Source organism: Lissotriton helveticus, chromosome 7 (genome assembly GCF_964261635.1).
Source record: "Lissotriton helveticus chromosome 7, aLisHel1.1, whole genome shotgun sequence".
Taxonomy (NCBI): Eukaryota; Metazoa; Chordata; class Amphibia; order Caudata; family Salamandridae; genus Lissotriton; species Lissotriton helveticus.
The window spans coordinates 990,086,137-990,105,556 of record NC_136068.1 but is presented as its reverse complement, the minus strand read 5'-3'; the positions used below and the strand labels follow the sequence as shown (position 1 = coordinate 990,105,556).

Sequence of the window (19,420 nt, the reverse complement as noted above, 5' to 3'; positions counted from 1 at the left end):
TCATGCCAGTGGTCGATGCTGATACAAACCCATTTATGCACATGCAAGCTTTCGGGCTCAAACATAGTAAATCTATCAATCTTAACAGGTAGGGTCCCAGCCCACACCGAGCCTGCAATGACGACAAAAGTTGAATCAAATGCCTTTGCCGCATTCAAAGAGACTGAGACCGCTGTTTGTTCTAGACTGAGGTTATTCATTACTGTAAATATGGTACGAAGGTTGTTAGATGTAGCTAAGCCCAACTGATTAGGCAGTACTAGGTGTTGGTGGCTTGGCTCTGAATCCACCCCACATTATGTAGAAATATTAATCAATAGCTTCACTTAGCTCCTTATGGCCTTAGAACATCCAGAAAAGCTTCTCCATGAAATGGACAATCTATGTAAGTGGTATCATTAATTTTAGTAGTACTACTGAATAATCCAGCATAGTTGTGTATAGGCAATGCCATGATTGAATGCACACCAACGTAGAATGAGGTTTTGTTGTCTTGTTTTTTCAAGAAATGTATGTCTGCAGTGCATGTGTTGCTACAGAGACCGCATCTCAGAAAAACATAGAAAAGAGGAATATGTGTTTTAATTTTTTTAATTTTATGTTTCTGCGTTGCTGCAGAAATACTTTAGGAAACTGACACCAACTTCTCTAATGTCTGTGTTGATGAACTGTCTCTCTTGCAGTAGCTCACGCACTTCTTGAAAATAAAATGGATTCAAAGTTTCATTCTACATCTCTGCGCACATGTGCGTATCATTATACGACCCAGATCTTTATATTCCTTACATGCTAGTGCTTAGAAATCTGAATACTGGTGAATTTCAGGAGGAGCTTATTAACCTTATAGGCTGATGGACTATCACAATAAAGTAAATATGCTGTGAAATGGAAACTGTTCTATTGCTTATTAACCCACGCTGCTATTTGTAATGTTACCTGGGATTCCCTGCTCCAAAAAGAGAATGATGGATATCAATCTATGAACTATACAATTGCAGGAGAAATGCAGTTACATGTAAGTAGCTTTTTCTTTTTCTATGTCCTCTCTCTGGCATTATCCCGCTGTTCATCTCTGTGTGATTATGTCTTGTATTGTATTTTGTGTCTAACGTTGAAGCATGCCTGGAGCTGTATAAAAACTATGATTAAAAATGTTCTTTCATTGTCAGGGGTGGAGTTTAACATTGATCTGGATAACAAGACTGTTTGCATTGAGTCTGACCTCAGTGTGGACAAACTACTGGACACCTTAAAGAAGACTGGGAAAGAAGTAAAATACATTGGAGAGAAGTAGCCTGAACGTCGTCAACGTCCATCCTAACGCCAGCGAAGGTGGGGAAACGGTTTCGACCGTCAGGGCTGCCAGGTTGCTGCACATGCATTTCTTATAGACAGTTGTTCTCGTCCTTCAGTCAATATGTTCCGACATGGAAATTGTTTGGTTTATTTGCCTGAATAAAAAGCTGTTTTGAAAAGTGCACTGATCTGCTCAGAAGTATGAACAGAACTTTGCCTTTTGATACCCCATTTGTTGTGCTTTACCTCAAGAATTGGTACATTTCCTCGAAGGCAGTTAGATGGTTTATCAAAAACTGGTTGAAAACTCTCCTACACCTTTGGTCAAATCTCAATGTACTGAAGCATTCAAGATTCTATATATACTCTGCTCCCATATATGCCTGCACCTATACTGGCTTAGTTTGCTTGATCAAAATTCATGTTAATGTTCTGGAGAATATATTATGGTTGGCAGTCCACTGTGTTAAGGCAATGGCCCAGTCCTCTAGCAATATGCCCTTAATCCGCCTTAGAATGTGTGACCCGAACACATTACTAGAGCAATCTGTGTGATTTGATTAACGTTTTTTTGGTCTTGTATAAGCAGCTGCACATATGTATTAGTACATGACCGCCTCATGCATGTACTCTTTCTGATCGACTATTAGGAAAATGAAAGAATGTAAATGTTTTCTTGATTGAAGAGGTCATTGTGCTTCTGGTAGAACGTTAATGAGAGCAGAGGTCAACAGAGTGCACGGGTGATATAGACATTGCAAAGGATCAGGAGTACGGGGGTCCTTTGAGGTTACTGAAAATGGAGAGAGCAAAAAGGAGTAAAGCCTGGAATTATTTCACAAAAATTAGAGACGATGCAGTTCAGTGTAAAATGTGTGCAACTGAGCTGAAGTATGCAAATAGTCCCGGAACAATGTTGAACCATTTGAGGCTGAAGCATCCCTCTGTATCATGTGCAAAAGAAAGGAAAAATCAAACGTCGATGGCAGTTGAGTCCGGCAATTCAAGAAAATGCAGCAGACAACGTGCCGAAAAAGTGACCAATTTGTTGTGCTCCATGATCATCACCGATATGTTGCCTGTAAGTGTTGTTGAGGGCACAGGTTTTCGTTCGCTGATGAGTTTTGTTGAACCAGAATACTGTGTACCAGGGGGACAGACGGTGATGTCTCGATTGGAAATGTGCTATGACAACTGTGTCCGGTCTCTTAGGGAACACTTGGGAGCTGCTGTTCAAGTAGCATTCACCACCTACCGCTGGACGGCATTGACTGCAGAGAGCTACATGACTGTAATTTGTCATTATGTTGAAAACTGGGAGCTTCGATCAGCAGTTCTACATACTGAAAGTCTAGCATTGCATCATGCCGCAGAAAATGTTGCTGAGAAGCTGCACTTGGTGGTTGAAAGATGGGGTCTGGCAGGACGAGTCTTGGCTTGCGTACTTGATCATACAAGCGATGTGCTTGCCGACGTACCCAAGTATGTCACATGGGAATTTATCAGTTGTTTTAACAATACTTTGCAGCTTGCCATAGATGATGGATTTTCTTCTTGTGGCGTTGCTTGCGTTGTTGCAGCTGCAAATAGACTAGTTGCCCACTTCCACCACTGCTCAGTGGCTGCAGAAGCTCTAGTAAGAAAGCAAGCTAAGCTTCAGGTTAAGCAGCACTGTCTGATCCAGTCATGCAGTCGATGGATGTCTGTACATAACATGTTTGAAAGACTCTGTGAACAGAGGTGGGCTATAACAGCTGTCCTTTCAGATGGCTCTGTAACTAAACAGTCTGCTGCCCAAAAGCTTCAGATGCCAGATGAGCACTGGCAGTTCATAGAAGATATCTTGCCACTACTTTCCACTTTAAAATATGCCACAGCAGCAGTATCTGCTGAACAGTCCTTCTCAATTTCAGATATTTATCCAATTTGCAACAGCCTCCTTCAAACTCACCTCCGAAGTGGGTCACCTGCTGAAAATGGAAATGTTGCTAATTTCAAGGCTGCTGTACGTCACTCTCTGGAGCATCGAATGAAGCCCCATGATCCTGCCATAGCTGCCAAACCAGCCCTGATTGCTTCCATGTTGGACCCACGCCATAAGCACATGCAGTTTCTTTCACCTGTCCTCCAAGTTACAGCTAAATCAAAGCTTCTTCAGCTTGCATCCCCAGTAGGAGAAAATCTTCCGAAGGCTGGAATCGAACCAATGAAGACTGAAGTGAATGAACTAGCAGAACCAACCCCCCAAACAATGTGTGAGGCCAAGAAAAGCGCCATTGTTATGCTTTTAGGTGAAGATTATTCTGTAAAAGGTAATGTGGAGAATGCAGTGGAAAATGAACTAAACACTTACTTCAGAGAACCATGTCCTTCCCTGGAATGTAGTCCTTTAGCATGGTGGAAGGTCAACGCACAGCGTTTTCCAACTCTTGGAAAACTGGCACAGAGTTACCTGTGTGTTCCCGCATCATCTGTCCCTGCAGAACGCCTATTTTCCAATGCTGGGCTTACTGAGAACTGTCTTATTACAAGACTAACAGCAGATCATGTAAATATGTTGATTTTTCTAAACAAAAATCAGCACTATTTTTTAAACTTGATGTGAAGCTGTTGCAATTTTTTTTTTCTCTCGCTAATCAGTCTTGTGGGTTTTGCACGATAATGCCATTACAAAGAATACACACTTCCATAATTTGGAGGCTATAATTAATTAATATATTGTATGACTATCTGTGCCTCTTATTATATGATGTAGGAAAAGTTAATTGTTGCCATAGAGTTGCTAACTGTTTTAACTTAAATTCCTTGTAAAACAGACTTTTGACAACTTGAAGTTGAAGGACATTAAATGGCTGAAAAACTTTTGAGACTGTTTTTATTGTAAGCTTGTTGGCAAAGTATGTGATGAATATAATTATATTGGTTACATTATTAATGTTCCTTTTTATAAACACTTTATTTTAACGTTTTAAATTGACACCAGTTCTGATCAACACTTAATATATTCCCATGTTATGTAGGTAAGTGGGTGGAACGTTCACTACATTGTTTCCTGGTAGTACCATACTTTCTAACGATCTACATGAGACCAATCACCCACACTCTCACCAAAAGCCATTGTACAATCATCTTAATTGCCGATCGTGCGCTCGCCCCACACCCACCCATCCAAATTAAGTAGGAGATGCTTTCTTCTCGTTAACTGGAGATAACAGCTGAGTGTGCGGGCGGAAGAGCTCCCAGGGTTTGTCTCTGATATGTGAGCTAGGGAGTCCATAGTCTCTCAAAATGAGTTACTTTGTCTTGCAAAATTACTCCACGTTTCATTAGCTTAAAGATTCCACGTGTGTGTGTTTGTGGGGGTTGATGAGCCCTGCACTTTTGAGATACTGTTAATATCGCTGCTAACTGCAGAGATCTCAGTTTACCAGTAAGTGTCAACAGCGGAAACAAACAAGCTTATTCTTCCTCCTCCTCCTACTAGATCATTTGAGAGTTCAGTGCCAGATGAACTCCAGTGTTACCTTTATTTTCCTGGATGACTCGCTCCCAAAAGCCTTGCACATCACCCCCCGACTCCCCCTCCAACTTTCCCTCCAACCCCCACACCCCTCCCCATCTCCCCATATGAATGATAATAAGTACAAGATACATCACTTCCATGTTGGCAACCACTGAGGATCCATACTCTGCCCTCAGGCAAATTAGTGCCAAGTACCATCCAGCATAATTTTGAAAACCGGTTTCTTAGTATTTTACGCAAATTGAGATTCAAACGCCCTTCTCTAAATGAGTATGCAAAAGTCCTCTGAAATTTCGATGTCCATATCTTTAGGGATTTTGGTTGACTATAGAGATCCCGTGGCTTCAGGAAGAAGTTGTTGGCACACATCTCTAGTTTTAAGTGCTCCTATCTCATACATACTGCCCAGAACCGCAATAAGCCTTCAGACCAGGTGGAGTAACTGCTGTCATACATTCCTAGTGGAAAGTCTGGATTTCTAAGAATCTGAGTGAGGGGGTGTAGGTGAGTTGTTGCATGATATGAATGAACTACTTTTGTCAGTGCTATGGTGGAATATCACCAAAGGTCAATAACCAGTCCCACAAGTTTTTTGAACGAGGTGGTAGCCAGAGTAGGTTAGATGAGCGCACCCCGCAGGACACCTGGTCCATACAGTACTAATGTGTTTTTAGGTCTCGCCTGTCGATGCGCATGCGCATCGAGCAAGCGAGACTATAGGGGCTCATCGACTCTTTATCTAACTTGCAAGGAATCGTGGCGATTCCTTGCAGTGCCCGTGACTTTTAAGCTCAATGCGCATGTGCATTGAGCTTAAAAGCGCGTGCACAGCCGCCCGCATTCCTCCGACACCTTTGAAGTGAAGCTTAGCTTCACTTCAAAGGCCCGGCTTCTTCACACCCACATGCCGCTCTGCCCCGCTCCGCCCCCTCCCCTGAGTCATCCTGCCTGCCCCTTCCCGCCGTGTCGCATTTCTCCTCCCCCCTCCCCTCTCTTCCCTCCGTCTTGTTTATTTTACCCGCTCTGGCCCCTCGCATTTCTCCTCCCCCCTCCCCTCTCTTCCCTCCGTCTTGTTTCGCATGTACCCCCTCCTTTATCCCAATCCCTCTCAGCAGTTTCCCTTTTAGCAGCTCTCGTCTTTACTCGCACCCGCCTCCCACACCGCGGACGCTTCCATCTCGCGTGCACCTACTCCCTTCTTCCATTTCCTTTTAGCAGTTTTATTTCCACCAGCTCCCCTGTCTTTACTTGCACCCGCCTCCCACACAGCGGACGCTACCATCTCGCATGCACCTACTCCCTTCTTCCATTTCATTTTAGCAGTTTTATTTCCACCAGCTGCCCTGTCTTTACTTGCACCCGCCTCCCACACAGCGGACGCTTCCACCCGCCCACTGCCCCTGCGTCCATCCAGACAGAGGCCATTTACACCCGCTGCCACCGTTTTAGCACTGTCAAAGTTTAAATATTTTAAAGTCTTAAAATTATAAAGTCTTAAAATAAACATTTATTTAAAGACGCATTTTAGACGAGAGCGTGTGAGTGTATATGTGCGTGAGCATGCCTCAGTGCCTTTAGTTGCACCCACCTCCCACACATCTGACGCTTCCACCCGCCCACTGCCCCGTTTACTTTGTGTACTCCCCCACAGAGGACATGCCCACCCACTGCCACCGTCTTAGCAATGTAAAAGTTTGCATTTATTAAAGGGCTAAAATAAATTTTTAATTAAAGTCGCATGACAGACAAGAGAGTGTTTGTATATATGTGCGGGAGCATGTGTCCATGCCTTTATTTGAACCCGCCTCCCACACAGCGTACGCTTCACATGCCCACTAACCACGTTTAGTATGTGTACTCCCACACAGAGGGCATTCCCACATGCTGCCACCGTATTAGCACTTTAAAATGTTGCATTTTTTGAAGGATTAAAATAAATGTTTCATTAAAGTCGCTTCACAGACAAGAGCGTGTGCGTGTATATGTGCGGGAGCATGCCTCCATGCATGTGTGTTTGAGTGTGAATATGTGTAGGTATGTAGGAGTGCCTGCATATGTGTGCTTCTTTATGTGTGTGTAAATTGCTAATGCCCTATATGTTTGTGCATGCTTTTTTTGTGTGTATATTTATGTGCGTGTGTAAGTTTGTATGTGCTGGTCGCTGCATGCATGTGTAGTTGCATACATCAGTGTATACGGCTGCAAGTGGATGGGTTTCCAAAGGTGTGCCTGGTCTGTGTTTGCACGTTTTTTTTTCATCTGTGCTTGCGCGTTTGTATGTCTCTGTGCATCGGTGAATTTAGAAGTTTTATTTAATTGCAATTAAGTCTCTGGGGTGGATGAAATTTTTTTTTTTTTTTACTAAAACCGAGAGGTGTGACAATAACTAACGGCGCATAATGAAGAACCCAATGCAGGGAAATCTCTACAAGCTTTAAAAGTTTACACTAAATTAATACATCTAATTATTTTGCTACGTATTTTGAGACAAATATAACATCTATCCCTTCTTACATGCAAACCACCAACATTTCACTTGCTAGCGAAACAAACGTACCGAAACAAACGTACAAGATTGAAGGGATTCAACCTATAACCTGTAAAGATCGCTTTTCAGGATACAGCCTGGAATTATTTCGCACTACTCCTTTACATTTGTGTACAAGTACACAAGGGAAGCACAGTTCATTTTCATACATGCCCAATTATATTACATGTGGTTTGAAAACTCAACAGGGCTTAGTATGCTTGTTCCACAATATATAGAGCGCGTGCATTAAGGAATTCTGTTTGCGAGGTGCAAGGTAATTTTCAAAAAACAAGCGCTTTTATTACATTAAGTATTTACTGAAGGGAAAAACATTTGCGTGGTTGTGCATTTTGTTACAGAAATACCGGTTCTACACTCTGTTGGTACACATCTGTGTCGTTTTTTTTCATTTTCTCTGCTACAATTATTAATTAGCAAGTGTTACTTTGGAACCGACAACTGGCGCCACTGGGGACAAGGCAGACAGAGCCATTCTTATGGGGGTACCCCCTCCCTTCTCCCTTAGCAGCATGTGCATCCGCCTTCTCCAGCTCTTCTGCTTGAAACAGACAACAGGCGCCAGTGGGCAACAACATAGACAGAGGCATCCTGCTTGACGATGGGTTTGTCAATTACGTGTTAACACTAAACCGACCCGAGGAGCCAGGAGAGCACAAGCTCTCTCTCTACACATCGCTCTCTCTAACTCTCTCTCCACACACCTCTCTCTCTCTCTCTCTCTACACACCTCTCTCGCACTCTCTCTCTCTACACAACTTTTATTTAAGTATTATTATTATTATTTTAAAAAAAGCCATTGTTATTTGTAATATCAATATATCCAAGTCTCACATAAATACAACACATATTGCATTACAAATACTATAGGTGTCACATTTGCTATTGGCATTGTGAATGACAAAGCTATTAATTTTGCTATTATTTTTATAATTGTATGGCTAGTGTTGACTAGACTTTGAAGCGCTAGAAGGCCTGCTTTGCACTACTTGGGAACCCAAGGCTCGAGTAACCAGACTTTTGTTGTTTTTCTTCCCGGGGATTGGGTTGCAGCGTGTGAGGTGGGACGCCAAAGAATGAGGAGCTTTCTCGTGTTCAACCACTCCGCTCTGCGAGTTTTAACTGCATCAGTGACTGGAGAAGCCTCGCCCGCGGTCTGAGTCAAAATAAACATCGCCCTTTCACTTTCCTATATTATATTTTGTTAAAAAAGCGTCCATACACGGTTTGCAAACTTCTCACAATTTCCGGTCTCCTTCCCATGCCCCAAATAAAACACAGGGAAACTGTGCTGTTCGTCATTGCAGAACGTTTTATCAACAATAAGTTTTTATATGTATCCAACCAGAGACATTTTGGTATGTTGCATCTTTGACCAAGTCCATATGGAGCAATCGTCCTGGCAAGACTGACATCCCAGAGACCAGGGACCCAGGTCAGCTGTGAAACAGCATCCCCCACTCTGCCTCATTCCGCCTCACTCCACCTCACTGTTCCTTACGGTGCCTCATTCCACCTTATTGTGCCCCAGGCTCTGTACATGGGCTCAGCTGTGTAACAGCATTACCCATTCTGCCGCAGTGCCACATCATTATTTGCAACATAATTACACTGCACTCCATGCAACTTACACTCCAAATACCACTCAGTGCCACATAATTACAAGCCACATAATTACACTGCGCTCAATGCAACATAAATACACTCCACATAATACCACTCAGTACCACATAATTACACGCCACATACTTACTCTACTCAATGCAACATAAATACACTTCATATAATACCACTGAGTGCCACATAACTACACCATATAATTACACTCTCCTCAATGCAACATACACTCCACACAATACCACTCAGTGCCACATCATTATTTACAACATAATTACACTGCACTCAATGCAACATACACTCCAAATACCACTCAGTGCTGATCTGCTGATCTCTTCCATCCCACCTCCTCTTTAACTCCCTGTTCTCTTCTCCTGTGCTGATCTGCTGCTCTCTTTCACCCTGCATCCTTCTTTAACTCCCTGTTCTTTTCTCCCGTGCTGATCTGCTGATCTGCTGCTCTCTTTTACCCCGCCCCTTTTTCAAATCCCTGTTCTCTTCTCCTGTGGTGATCTGCTGTTATCTTCCACCCGCCTCCTTCTTTAACTCCCTGTTCTATTCTCCTGTGCTGATCTGCTGCTCTCTTCCACCCCACCGCCTTCTTTAACTCCCTTTTCTCTTCTCCTGTGCTGATCTGCTGCTCTCTTCCACCTGCCTCCTTCTTTAACTCCCAGTTCTCTTCTCCTGGGCCGATCTGCTGTTCTCTTCCACCCGCATCCTTATTTAACTCCCTGTTCTCTTGTCCTGTGCTGATCTGCTGCTCTCTTCCACCCTGCATCCATCTTTAACTCCCTGTTCTTTTCTCCCGGGGCTGATCTGCTGCTCTCTTCCACCCCGCCCCCTTCTCCAACTCCCTGTTCTTTTCTTCTGTGCAGATCTGCTGCTCTCTTCCACATGTATCCTTCTCCTACCGCACACACACATACATACAACCACGCACACACACACATACAACCACGCACACACACACATAACCACACAAACACACACAACCACACCACGCACACAACCACACAAAAAAAACAACCACACAAAAAACCAACCACACACACAACCGCACACACACAACCGCACACAACCACACACACACACACACACCACACACATCAATCTGTCGCCCTCACTCTATCTATCTATATGTCGCACTCACTCTATCGATCGCACTCACTCTATCTATTGCCCACACTCTATCGCCCTCACTCTGTATCTATTTATCAATATATCGATCTATTTGCCTCACTCTATCTATCGCCCTCACTCTAGTTATCTATCTCTCTCTCTATATCTATCTATATATTTCTATCTATCTATCTATCTATCTCTATCTATTTATCTATCTATCTATTGCCCTCACTCTATCTATCGCACCACCACAGCATCACTCAGGGAAATGCAATAGGTCTCGCAGCATTAGAGTTTGTGCTTTTAGAATTGTTTATGTTTTTTTTTTTTAAATCTTTAGCATTTTTGTTTCCTGTAGGCAATGCTAAAGAATTACAAAGAAAAAAAAGCCATAAACAAATCTAAAAGCTCTAACTCAAATGCTCCGAGACCTATTGCACTGTGTGAGGGTGAGGGGTTGAGGGTGAATGCAATAGGTCTCGCATTAGGAAAGTTTGACCTATTGGTATTGTAAATGACACATTTTGTATTTATGTGGCATTGCCTACAGGAAACAAAAATGCTAAAGATTTAAAAAAAAAAACCCATAAACAATTCTAAAAGCACAAACTCTAATGCTGCGAGACCTATTGCATTTCCAATGCTTGTTTATTTTATTTTTTTTAAAATTGGAAAAAAAAGGTAAAGGCCAGAGATAGCTGTGCCACTACGAATTCAATCAATCAATCAGGGGTTTATATAGCGCGCTACTCACCCGTGAGGGTCTCAAGGTGCTAGGGGAGGGGGCAGCTCCGGGTCAGTCGAAAAGCCAGGTCTTGTGGTCCTTCCTGAACGTGTGCAGGGTCGGAGAGCATCTGATGTTCACAAGGAGCTCGTTCCAGGTTATATATGTATAAATAACCCCACCCCTCCCTTCCACTGGGATCAATCTAGAAATTTCTCGCCACTCTGTGTGATCTGTCATTCCAAGTGAAGGACCATAATCTTTTTCTGTATGTTTTGAATTACTTTAAGAAGAAAAATCAAGGGTATTTTTCTTGCAGCATACATAAGCCTCGGGAGGAGGGTAATTTTAACGTTATTCAGTTTTCATGAGATCTCTAGCAGCCCCCATCTGTATAAATCTTTGAAAAGGGTAACCAAAGGTTGGGGGGGGACATTAATCCTGTACGTTTAAGTGACTTATGGTGGCAAGACTCCACCCCAGTTGTAGATCAACTGATTTATTGTAGTTCACTTGAAAACCCAAAAACGTTTGGAATATCTACAACTCTTCTAACAGTTTAGGAAGAGAATGAGTGGGATTTGTCAAAAAGCACAGCACAACTTCTGCGAACAAGGCTACCTTCATCTACTTCAACAGTTTTCTCGATAGAACACACATCACCTACGAGGCTTTCCAAGAGCTTGGTCGGGTGTATGGTTGAGTGGTCTCCGAGGTGCTTCTACGAAGAACCAGGTCTACAGCTTCTTGCAGAACTCTAGAAATTAGGAGGAGACTCTGATGTGTTATGGGTTGTTGTTCCATGACTTGGTTGCGATGTAGGAGAATGAGTGACCTCCCTCTTTTGGTTTTGTGGATGCGGGTAGTTTGTGAGAATGAGGCAGAGCGTAGGTGTCTGGTGGGTTGGCAAGTGTATGTGGCTGTATTCTGGTCATGTGTTTGTAGGGCTTTGTATGTATGCATGAGAAGTTTGATTTGTCTGCACGTGTGATTGAGGAGCCAGTGAAGCGTACTGAGGTGTGGTGCGGTTTGAGATTCCGTTGTAGAGAGTTGATGCCATAGTCCAGCCTGCTGGGGATGAGTGGTTGTGTGATGACCCGTCTGGTGTGCTGACTATTTTAAGATCTTTCGCAGCATGCATAGGATGTGGAAGCTGGAGGTGCTCACTGGGTGAACTTGAGCCGTTCTGTAAAGCTTGTCGTCTAGGATGTTCCCTAGATTTCCTGCTTGGTCTGTGGGTGTAGGTACTAGCTCTGATAGCCTCCCATAGGTAGTTCTTGTTGCCGAAGACAAATACTTCTATTTTGTTAGAATTGTGCTTCAGGCAGTTGGTTCGCATCCAGTCTGCAACCAGTGGTATGTAGTTGCTGAAGTTGGTTCTGGTGGTGGTTTCTTGTTTGTCACAGAGAGGATGAGTTGTGGGAACCTGTTGATTGCTACGGAGATGTCGAGCAGGATGAGGGCAGCTATTTCTCATCGGTCTGGGATAGTTCTAATGTCGTCTGTGGCTGCGATGAGTGCTGTTTTGGTGTGGTGGTTCTTCCTAAATCTTGATGGAGTTTTCTCTAGAAGATGGTAAAGCTCAAGGTGGGTTGTGAGTTGCTTGTTGATGGCCTTCTTAATCACTTTGGATGCATAGCAGAGCAGGGAGATTGGTCAGTTGATTCAGGTTAGCTGTGGGCTTATTGAGGAGTGCGTTGATCACTGCTACTGATCTACCCGTAATCTTGGGGTTAGTGTTTACTCTATGAATCAGAGCCTTTATTGTTAATGCAAACATAGATTGAGACAGTGGACAGCCCTGCCTCATGCCTCTTGTCAAAAAATGGGGTCTGACAGTCGAGATATCACATTTCTGCAAGTTGAAGGCTCTTGAAAATTTGCTAATATTAAACTTCTGATTTTAGGCCCAGACCGGCTCATCAAGCGAGAAAAGGACTAACTGTAGGTTGTCTCGAGAGGATACACCAATCAACTTCAGGGCTAATCGTGTACTGTCTCCCATTTTCCTTTCTCATATAAAGCTTGTTAGGTAGGGTGAAACTATTAGTGGCCAAATCCCAACTTCCGTTTGTGAGCATTCTGGTGAAAATCCTGGCATCACTGTTTAACAAAACGTTGTGCCTGTACGAATCACATCTAGATGGATCTTTATTTGGCTTTAATATAAGCATGAGGCTGGACTCCATCATAAAAGTGATCTTACCTGTCACTGTGAATGTTGCAAAGAGTTTAGTTAAGGGGATTGACTAGAATTTAAAAAGATGAAACTTTTCGGGTCAGGAGGCCTGTTTGGGAAAGAATTTATAGCAGTCCTTATTTCTTTCTCTGAGATAGATTCTTCCAATCCCTCCAACAGGTCTTGAAGTATATCTAGAAAGGGGACTCCCTCAAGGTATTGATTCTGAAAGATAGGAGTGTCTTGGTCACCATTTTGTAGTGCTGTACAAAATTGCTTCCTCATCCGAGTTTTTAAGTGCACCATCCGATGTCTTAATAATATGGATTTAATTTTCGAGTTAATTTTATTATGTATGCTAACAGCTTATCAGGCTTGTCTCCTTACTCCTAATATAGTTATTTAATGCTCAGTAAGTTATGGGCTGCGTCTTTAACCATCAGTAGTTCTAGTTCTATCTTACAGGAGTGAAGGCCCCTGTAAACCTTTCTCGGACTATTCCCTTGCGCTTGGTCTTGAGACTAGAGATCTATTTATTTTTTTTAAACAAATTTTTATTTGTCACGGTGCACATATATTGCAGGGCTCTGCTCTCCAGAGAAGACTGCACATCAGACCATACAAAAGTCATGGCTTTGACAGTTTTCACATAGATGTACGAAAACATGAATAACATAACAATTTACCCCTACTCCGCTCCCCCCCCCCCTGATCGCACTGAGTCCTTACATCCCTGAGCAAAGCTTACAAATTAAGTAGGAGGACCTACCCCCTCGGGCCCCCCCTCACCCAGCACCTCCACACTCCCAACATGTGTATGTAAGTCAGCCCAAAGGGTGAGCCTCTGTCGCTGGTGGTGGATCTAATAACAAGCCCCGTTAATCTGTCCAGCATTTCCATATCTTGTAGTGTTTGTGCGGGCACCCCCTAACAACCAGAATGGGTTGTTCGAGCCCCATACAGAAATCCAAGCCATTCTTCCACGCGGCCACCGAGGGGTCCCTCGGCGCCTTCCATCCCCTGGCAATGTCCCTTTTCGCTAGCGCGAAGCCCAATTGCTTTAGATGCCACTTGTAAATATTGCCTCCTATTCCTTCCATATCATGCAGCAGAGCCAACCGCGATGTACGGGGGAGTTCCTACCCCAGAACCACCGAGAGGCAGGTAAACACTCCCCTCCAGAAACGATCTAGGGAAGGACCGTGCCAGACTGTGTGTATAAATGTGCCCTCCTCTCGACTGCATCTAAGACACACAGGAGAGGCTACCAGCCCTGCCCTCCACAGGCGCGCTTGTGTAAAATAAACCCTGTGTAGGTATTTGAACTGGATGAGGTGGAGTCCTATGGCAATGGCCGCCCCTCACGGAGCAGCCAGGGCATCGTTCCAGTCTTCCTCCTCCAGTGGACCCACATCTCCCTCCCAGTCCCCCTGGATTTTCTGAAGTGAGGAAGAGCAGTGAGGGGACAGGTACAGATAGATCTGAGAGATGTTATGGTATTTGAGGTCCCCCATAAATAATGTTGGCTCCAGTGGGGTGAATTCTGGCAGGGACTCCATGCCTTCCAAGCTGGGGATAAAGCGTGCCTAAATTGAAGATTGTGTTAGAACGGGGACTGCGGCGTGAGGAATTCTGTCTGAAGGTCCTGAAAAGATTTGAACGTCAGCCCCCTCATCACATCCCCCAGGACTGAGATGCCTATATTATCCCACCCCCGGAATCCTAGTAGGGCTGCCAGCTGTGGTAAGCACCCCTTATTCCACAGGGGAGTCTCCCGGGTCAGCGTGTTACACCTCCACGTCCGTCGCAGCGCCTGTTTCCAGATCGGGAATATCACCCGTGTAGCCGACGGAAGTGAGCCCCGCAGTGGCTCTGAGTATAGGAGTGTATGCAGCGAGTGGTGGCCCATAAGTTGCCCCTCCACCACATATGCTGGGTCATCCCTGTTGCCGTGCCACCACTCATTAAGAACCAGCAGGTGTGAGGCCTGATAATACAACCGAATATCTGAGGGCGCTAGCCCCCCACAGTAAGTGGACAAGCAGCAGGTTCGCAAAGCTACCCGCACCCTCCCCGATTTCCCACTCCCCCACCCCCCTCCCGCCAACTCCCTCTCATAGAAACTGCCCAAGCGGTGCATTCACCTGTCAACCATCGGGACGGGATCTGATAAGGGTGGTTCTGTAGCTGATAGAGTAGCCGGGGGAGTGCCACCATCTTAAAAATGGCCGATCTGCCATATATGGACAGGGGCATTCGAGACCAGGACTTGATATCGTCACGTATTCGTTACCACACCGGAACCAGGTTACGCTCCCAGGATACCGCCGGCACATCTGACAAAAACATGCCTAGGTATTTCTGGCCCCCCACCGCCAGTTGGACAGAGGAGATCCACGCGCTCTTCCGATCCCAGAGAATCCATAACGTGGACTTATGGGGATCCATATATGATCCAGATGCCTCCCCAAAAATCTGCATGATACGCAGTAGCCGCGGCCCCTTTTTATCCCCGGCTGTGAGAAAGAAAAGGATGTCGTCCGCATATAATGCAATTCTATTTGATAGTCCCTTCGCCCATTCAAATCCCTGCACCGGAGTATCAATGCGCACCCATGCAGCCAATGGCTCCATAGCCAGAGCAAATAAATAAGGGGACACTGGGCATCCCTGCCGCGTGCCCCGCCTGATAGAGAAAGTGGACGAGGTCGCACCGGCCACCCACACCGACGAAGTCAAATCTGTGAATAGGAGCATTAGATAGGAAAGGAAGCGCAGTCCAAAGTTGAGTCTTCGCAATAATGCAAAAAATACACCCAGCTCAGGGAGTCAAACGCCCTGTCCAGATCAGCCAATAGAAGCGCTGCCGGTTCACCCACCTGCCAGATAGCCGCCATTGCCACATGTGCACGCCTGATGTTATGTCTGGTGGCCCTCTGGGGCATAAACCCAGCTAGGTATGGGTTGACCAGCGTGGTGATGTGAGGCAGAAGACGATTATCCAGAGCTTTGGCCAGAATTTTTGTCTCCATATTTAAGAGATTGGGCAATAGGAAGCTTGTTGCTCCGGGGGCCAGCCCGGCTTATGAAACACCACCACCTCCGCATGTCTGCAATCCGGGGGAAGTGATCCTCGCTCATGGGCCTCCTCCACTACGAGATCGATAATGAGGGGCCAGTAGCACGAAATAGCTTTTAAAAAATTCACTAGGGAACCCAACGGGCCCCAGCGCCTTCCCAGGATTCAGTTCCACTAATGCCTCGCCCAGTGTTTCATCCGTCAGCGGTAGTTCCAACTGGCCCCTTATCTCATCTGAGACGGCCTTAGGCAGGAGATCAGTTATGAATTTATCAATAGTGGCGGGGTGTAAGCATTCATTGGGAGAATACAAATCCACATAGTATGTGGCAAAGCTTTTCGTAAGGGCCAGAGGATCCGTAAGTGGTACACCCGCTGGACCCAAGATGCCTGACAGGACTTGAGAATGAAACGTCCCCCCGACAGTCGATGTAGCATCTTACTAGATTTGTCTCCCCACAGATATACTCTGCGTTGCCAGCCAGGCTTGTCGGGCCTCATCTATCAGAAGGGCTGCATAAGTCTGATGAGCCAGCAATAACTGTCTCCGAGCCTGGCCAACTTGTGTCTCCCGACTCCTGCACTCTAGTGCCTCTATGCCTGCCTCTGCCTGCAGCAACTCTTCCCAGCACTCCCTACATGCTGAAGTGCACTAGGAGATGTCCACCCCGCCTCGGTGTGGGTTTCAGTGCCCCCCAGAATGTCCCGGCTCCAGGAACGGATCTCATATTGGTCGTCCGGTATTGATCTATAGCTTCGCTCATGTGCTCTCTATAGCCCAAGCCCAATGCCACGCACACTACAGGCCTCCCCACTGCTGAGGGAGGAACTCTCTGGCCGCAATGAGTATGCGCCCACCCCATGCGGTCGGGGGACCCCCGGCTCACACACTGTGCTGAGTACAGCCCGTCGCCCCTCGTCCCCAGGCGGTGCACCTAACCTCCGCAGTACGATCTGACCTCCGGGCCGTCCCCGGCCTCTATCCACGCCACGGGCCCCTTCTTGCTGCTTCCGTCTGCCGATCGGCCTCAGCGCATGTCCCTCCTTGCCTCCGCCGCTACGGAATACGCAGGAGTCGGGCAATATGTAGCGCTGCGTCCCGGTCTCACTTCGGGCAACCAGGCCCGCGCCCCCAGCAGGCCCTGTCCCGGCGAGGCTCCCCAGCGCTGCCACAAGCCCCAACAAAAGTCCAGCTGCAGCTCAGGACAGTGTCCCCAATGTCGAGGGACTGCAGGGTCTCCGTGGGGTTCAAATTATCTTTGGAAAGTCAGGATAAATGACGGATTAATTACGGGCTGGACGGAGCTCGCTCAGCACAAGTCCGCCATGCTGGCTTGCCAAGCCACGCTCCCGAGACTAGCTATCTTGGCCTTCAATTCAAGACATCTAGCTTTAGCTGTCTTGCAGAAGGTAGCTTTGTGTTTGATCAGTTCACCTCTTGTTACAACTTTGACTGTGTCCCATATAACTGGCCTCTGTCTTATTCTCCCCCAAGTCTTTCTCTGAGGCTACCCTAATATTTGAATGAAGCATGGGGTCCCCAACGCCACCTGGAGTGTTAGAAGAACCGGAGCATGGTTCGAGAGCACACAATTGCATGAGAGGCTTAGATCAGGGAAAGTTTATTCTCAAATTAAACCTATTGACATTTAAGGAGAAAGAGTAAACTCTCCTGCGCTCTCTAACCATGTGCGTAGGTCACCAAACATCTAAGGTGTAGATCAGTCTCACCTCCTGTCAGCCGGTAGGGCAGGGGTTGAGTGCCATGGGGGCAGCAAACTTGTCTATATCAGGATTCAAGGTAAGATTATATCTCCCAGCTATCACTGGACGGTCAACCACAAAGGCAGTGATATGAAGAAGAAAGTGGTGATAGAAACTCTCCTTGTTGTTCGGTCCATATACTGAAACTGTTGAGAGCAGGTGCCATTAGAGCATGCCTCGCCAGATCGCTATTCGTCCTTCTTTGTCTCTACAAAAGGAATTGGAGACTCTGAATGCCTTAACAGATTTTGGATAGGCACCCCTTTGACCTGTGAGGTAGTGGAGTCCACCGGTATAGAAAAATATTGAGTCTTAAGGTGTTTGGCAAGAGTGGACAGGAGGTAGGTCTCCTTAAGGGGGACAACGTTATTTGCTCCCTTCACATGAAGCCAATGCAAGAGTGGACAGGAGGTAGGTCTCCTTAAAGGGGACAACGTTATTTGCTCCCTTCACATGAAGCCAATGCAAGAGTGGACAGGAGGTAGGTCTCCTTAAGGGGGACAACGTTATTTGCTCCCTTCACATGAAGCCAATGCAAGAGTGCTTTGTTTCACTGTTTAGTGGCTGGTATGTTATCGTGCGAGGTGCACTTGAGGCTATGTTAAGTTTTGTGAGGTGATAACATGCATTGCTTCAATTTATCCATCCACTCAACGTGATTCATACAGTCTCTCCCAGGCATTCTCGTATCAGTGACACTTACGAGAGAACTCAGTAAACCAAGTTCATCTCGCCAACTGGTTCTTACTGAAGATGGTGTCAAAGAGGTTACATAAACCACTAATAATGCGTTTAGCAACAGACAATATCAGAACATAAAAACTCCCTAACGTATTTGCTTACTAAGTATTAATCGAGAACAGTGGTCTAACCTCGCAGTATGAGGGGCTCGCTCTCTGACTTTGGGTCTTGTCAAAAGCAAAGAGAGGGAAGAGCTTAGAATTCAGCAAAGGAAGAAGAGAGGGATAAAACAAAAGAGCATGTGAAAAGTGTGAGCAATCTCTCCGCACCCCCCCCCCCCTCCCTATCATCTGTCTATCATGCACTTACTTTACCAGGCGATGGTCAGTTCTTAGGTGATCATTCCTTGATTTTAGAATTATTATACAGTACGTTTTGTCTTTCAGGGGGCCCCTTTTAGGACCGATCTTTTAATTGGAATAGGGCTCAGCGTTGCTGGCTGAATAATTGTTTCTTTGTGTCGTGTTGGTGGCTTTTCTTCTGGCTTTCTGTGGCTGCTGTCTCTGCCATGTCTTTCTCAGCACTTCTGCTGTTTTATCTGGGCCTTCCTCGCCACATCTAGTTCAAAGTTCATGCTTTCTTTTCTATTGAAGTCACAACCGTCAATTTCCCATTTAAAGTTAACATCCAGCAGAACTTACAGGCCCTCTTATAGGGGATCTGTTTGTTTTGAAGATGACCTGTTACTATTTTGAGTGATCTTTACTTGTCAATGTCAGGGCAGAACAGCAGTGGAAGACAAAGGTACTTCTATACTATGGAGTCAGTTAACCTTGTTGGTTTCAAAATATCCTCCTTCGCCTTAAAGTACACCCAGGTCAACACAC

At 45.5% G+C, this 19,420-nt stretch overlaps 1 protein-coding gene across 1 annotated transcript in view; it reads left to right on the top strand.

Moving 5' to 3' along the window:
- ATOX1 (antioxidant 1 copper chaperone) overlaps nucleotides 1-19,420 on the top strand; it is a 71,780-nt gene that overhangs the window by 29,819 nt on the left and 22,541 nt on the right. The window contains exon 3 of the mRNA XM_078653630.1: nucleotides 1,170-1,332. Coding sequence (XP_078509756.1) covers nucleotides 1,170-1,294 — 125 coding nt within the window. The 3' untranslated portion in view covers nucleotides 1,295-1,332. The remainder of the gene's footprint in view (nucleotides 1-1,169; nucleotides 1,333-19,420) is intronic.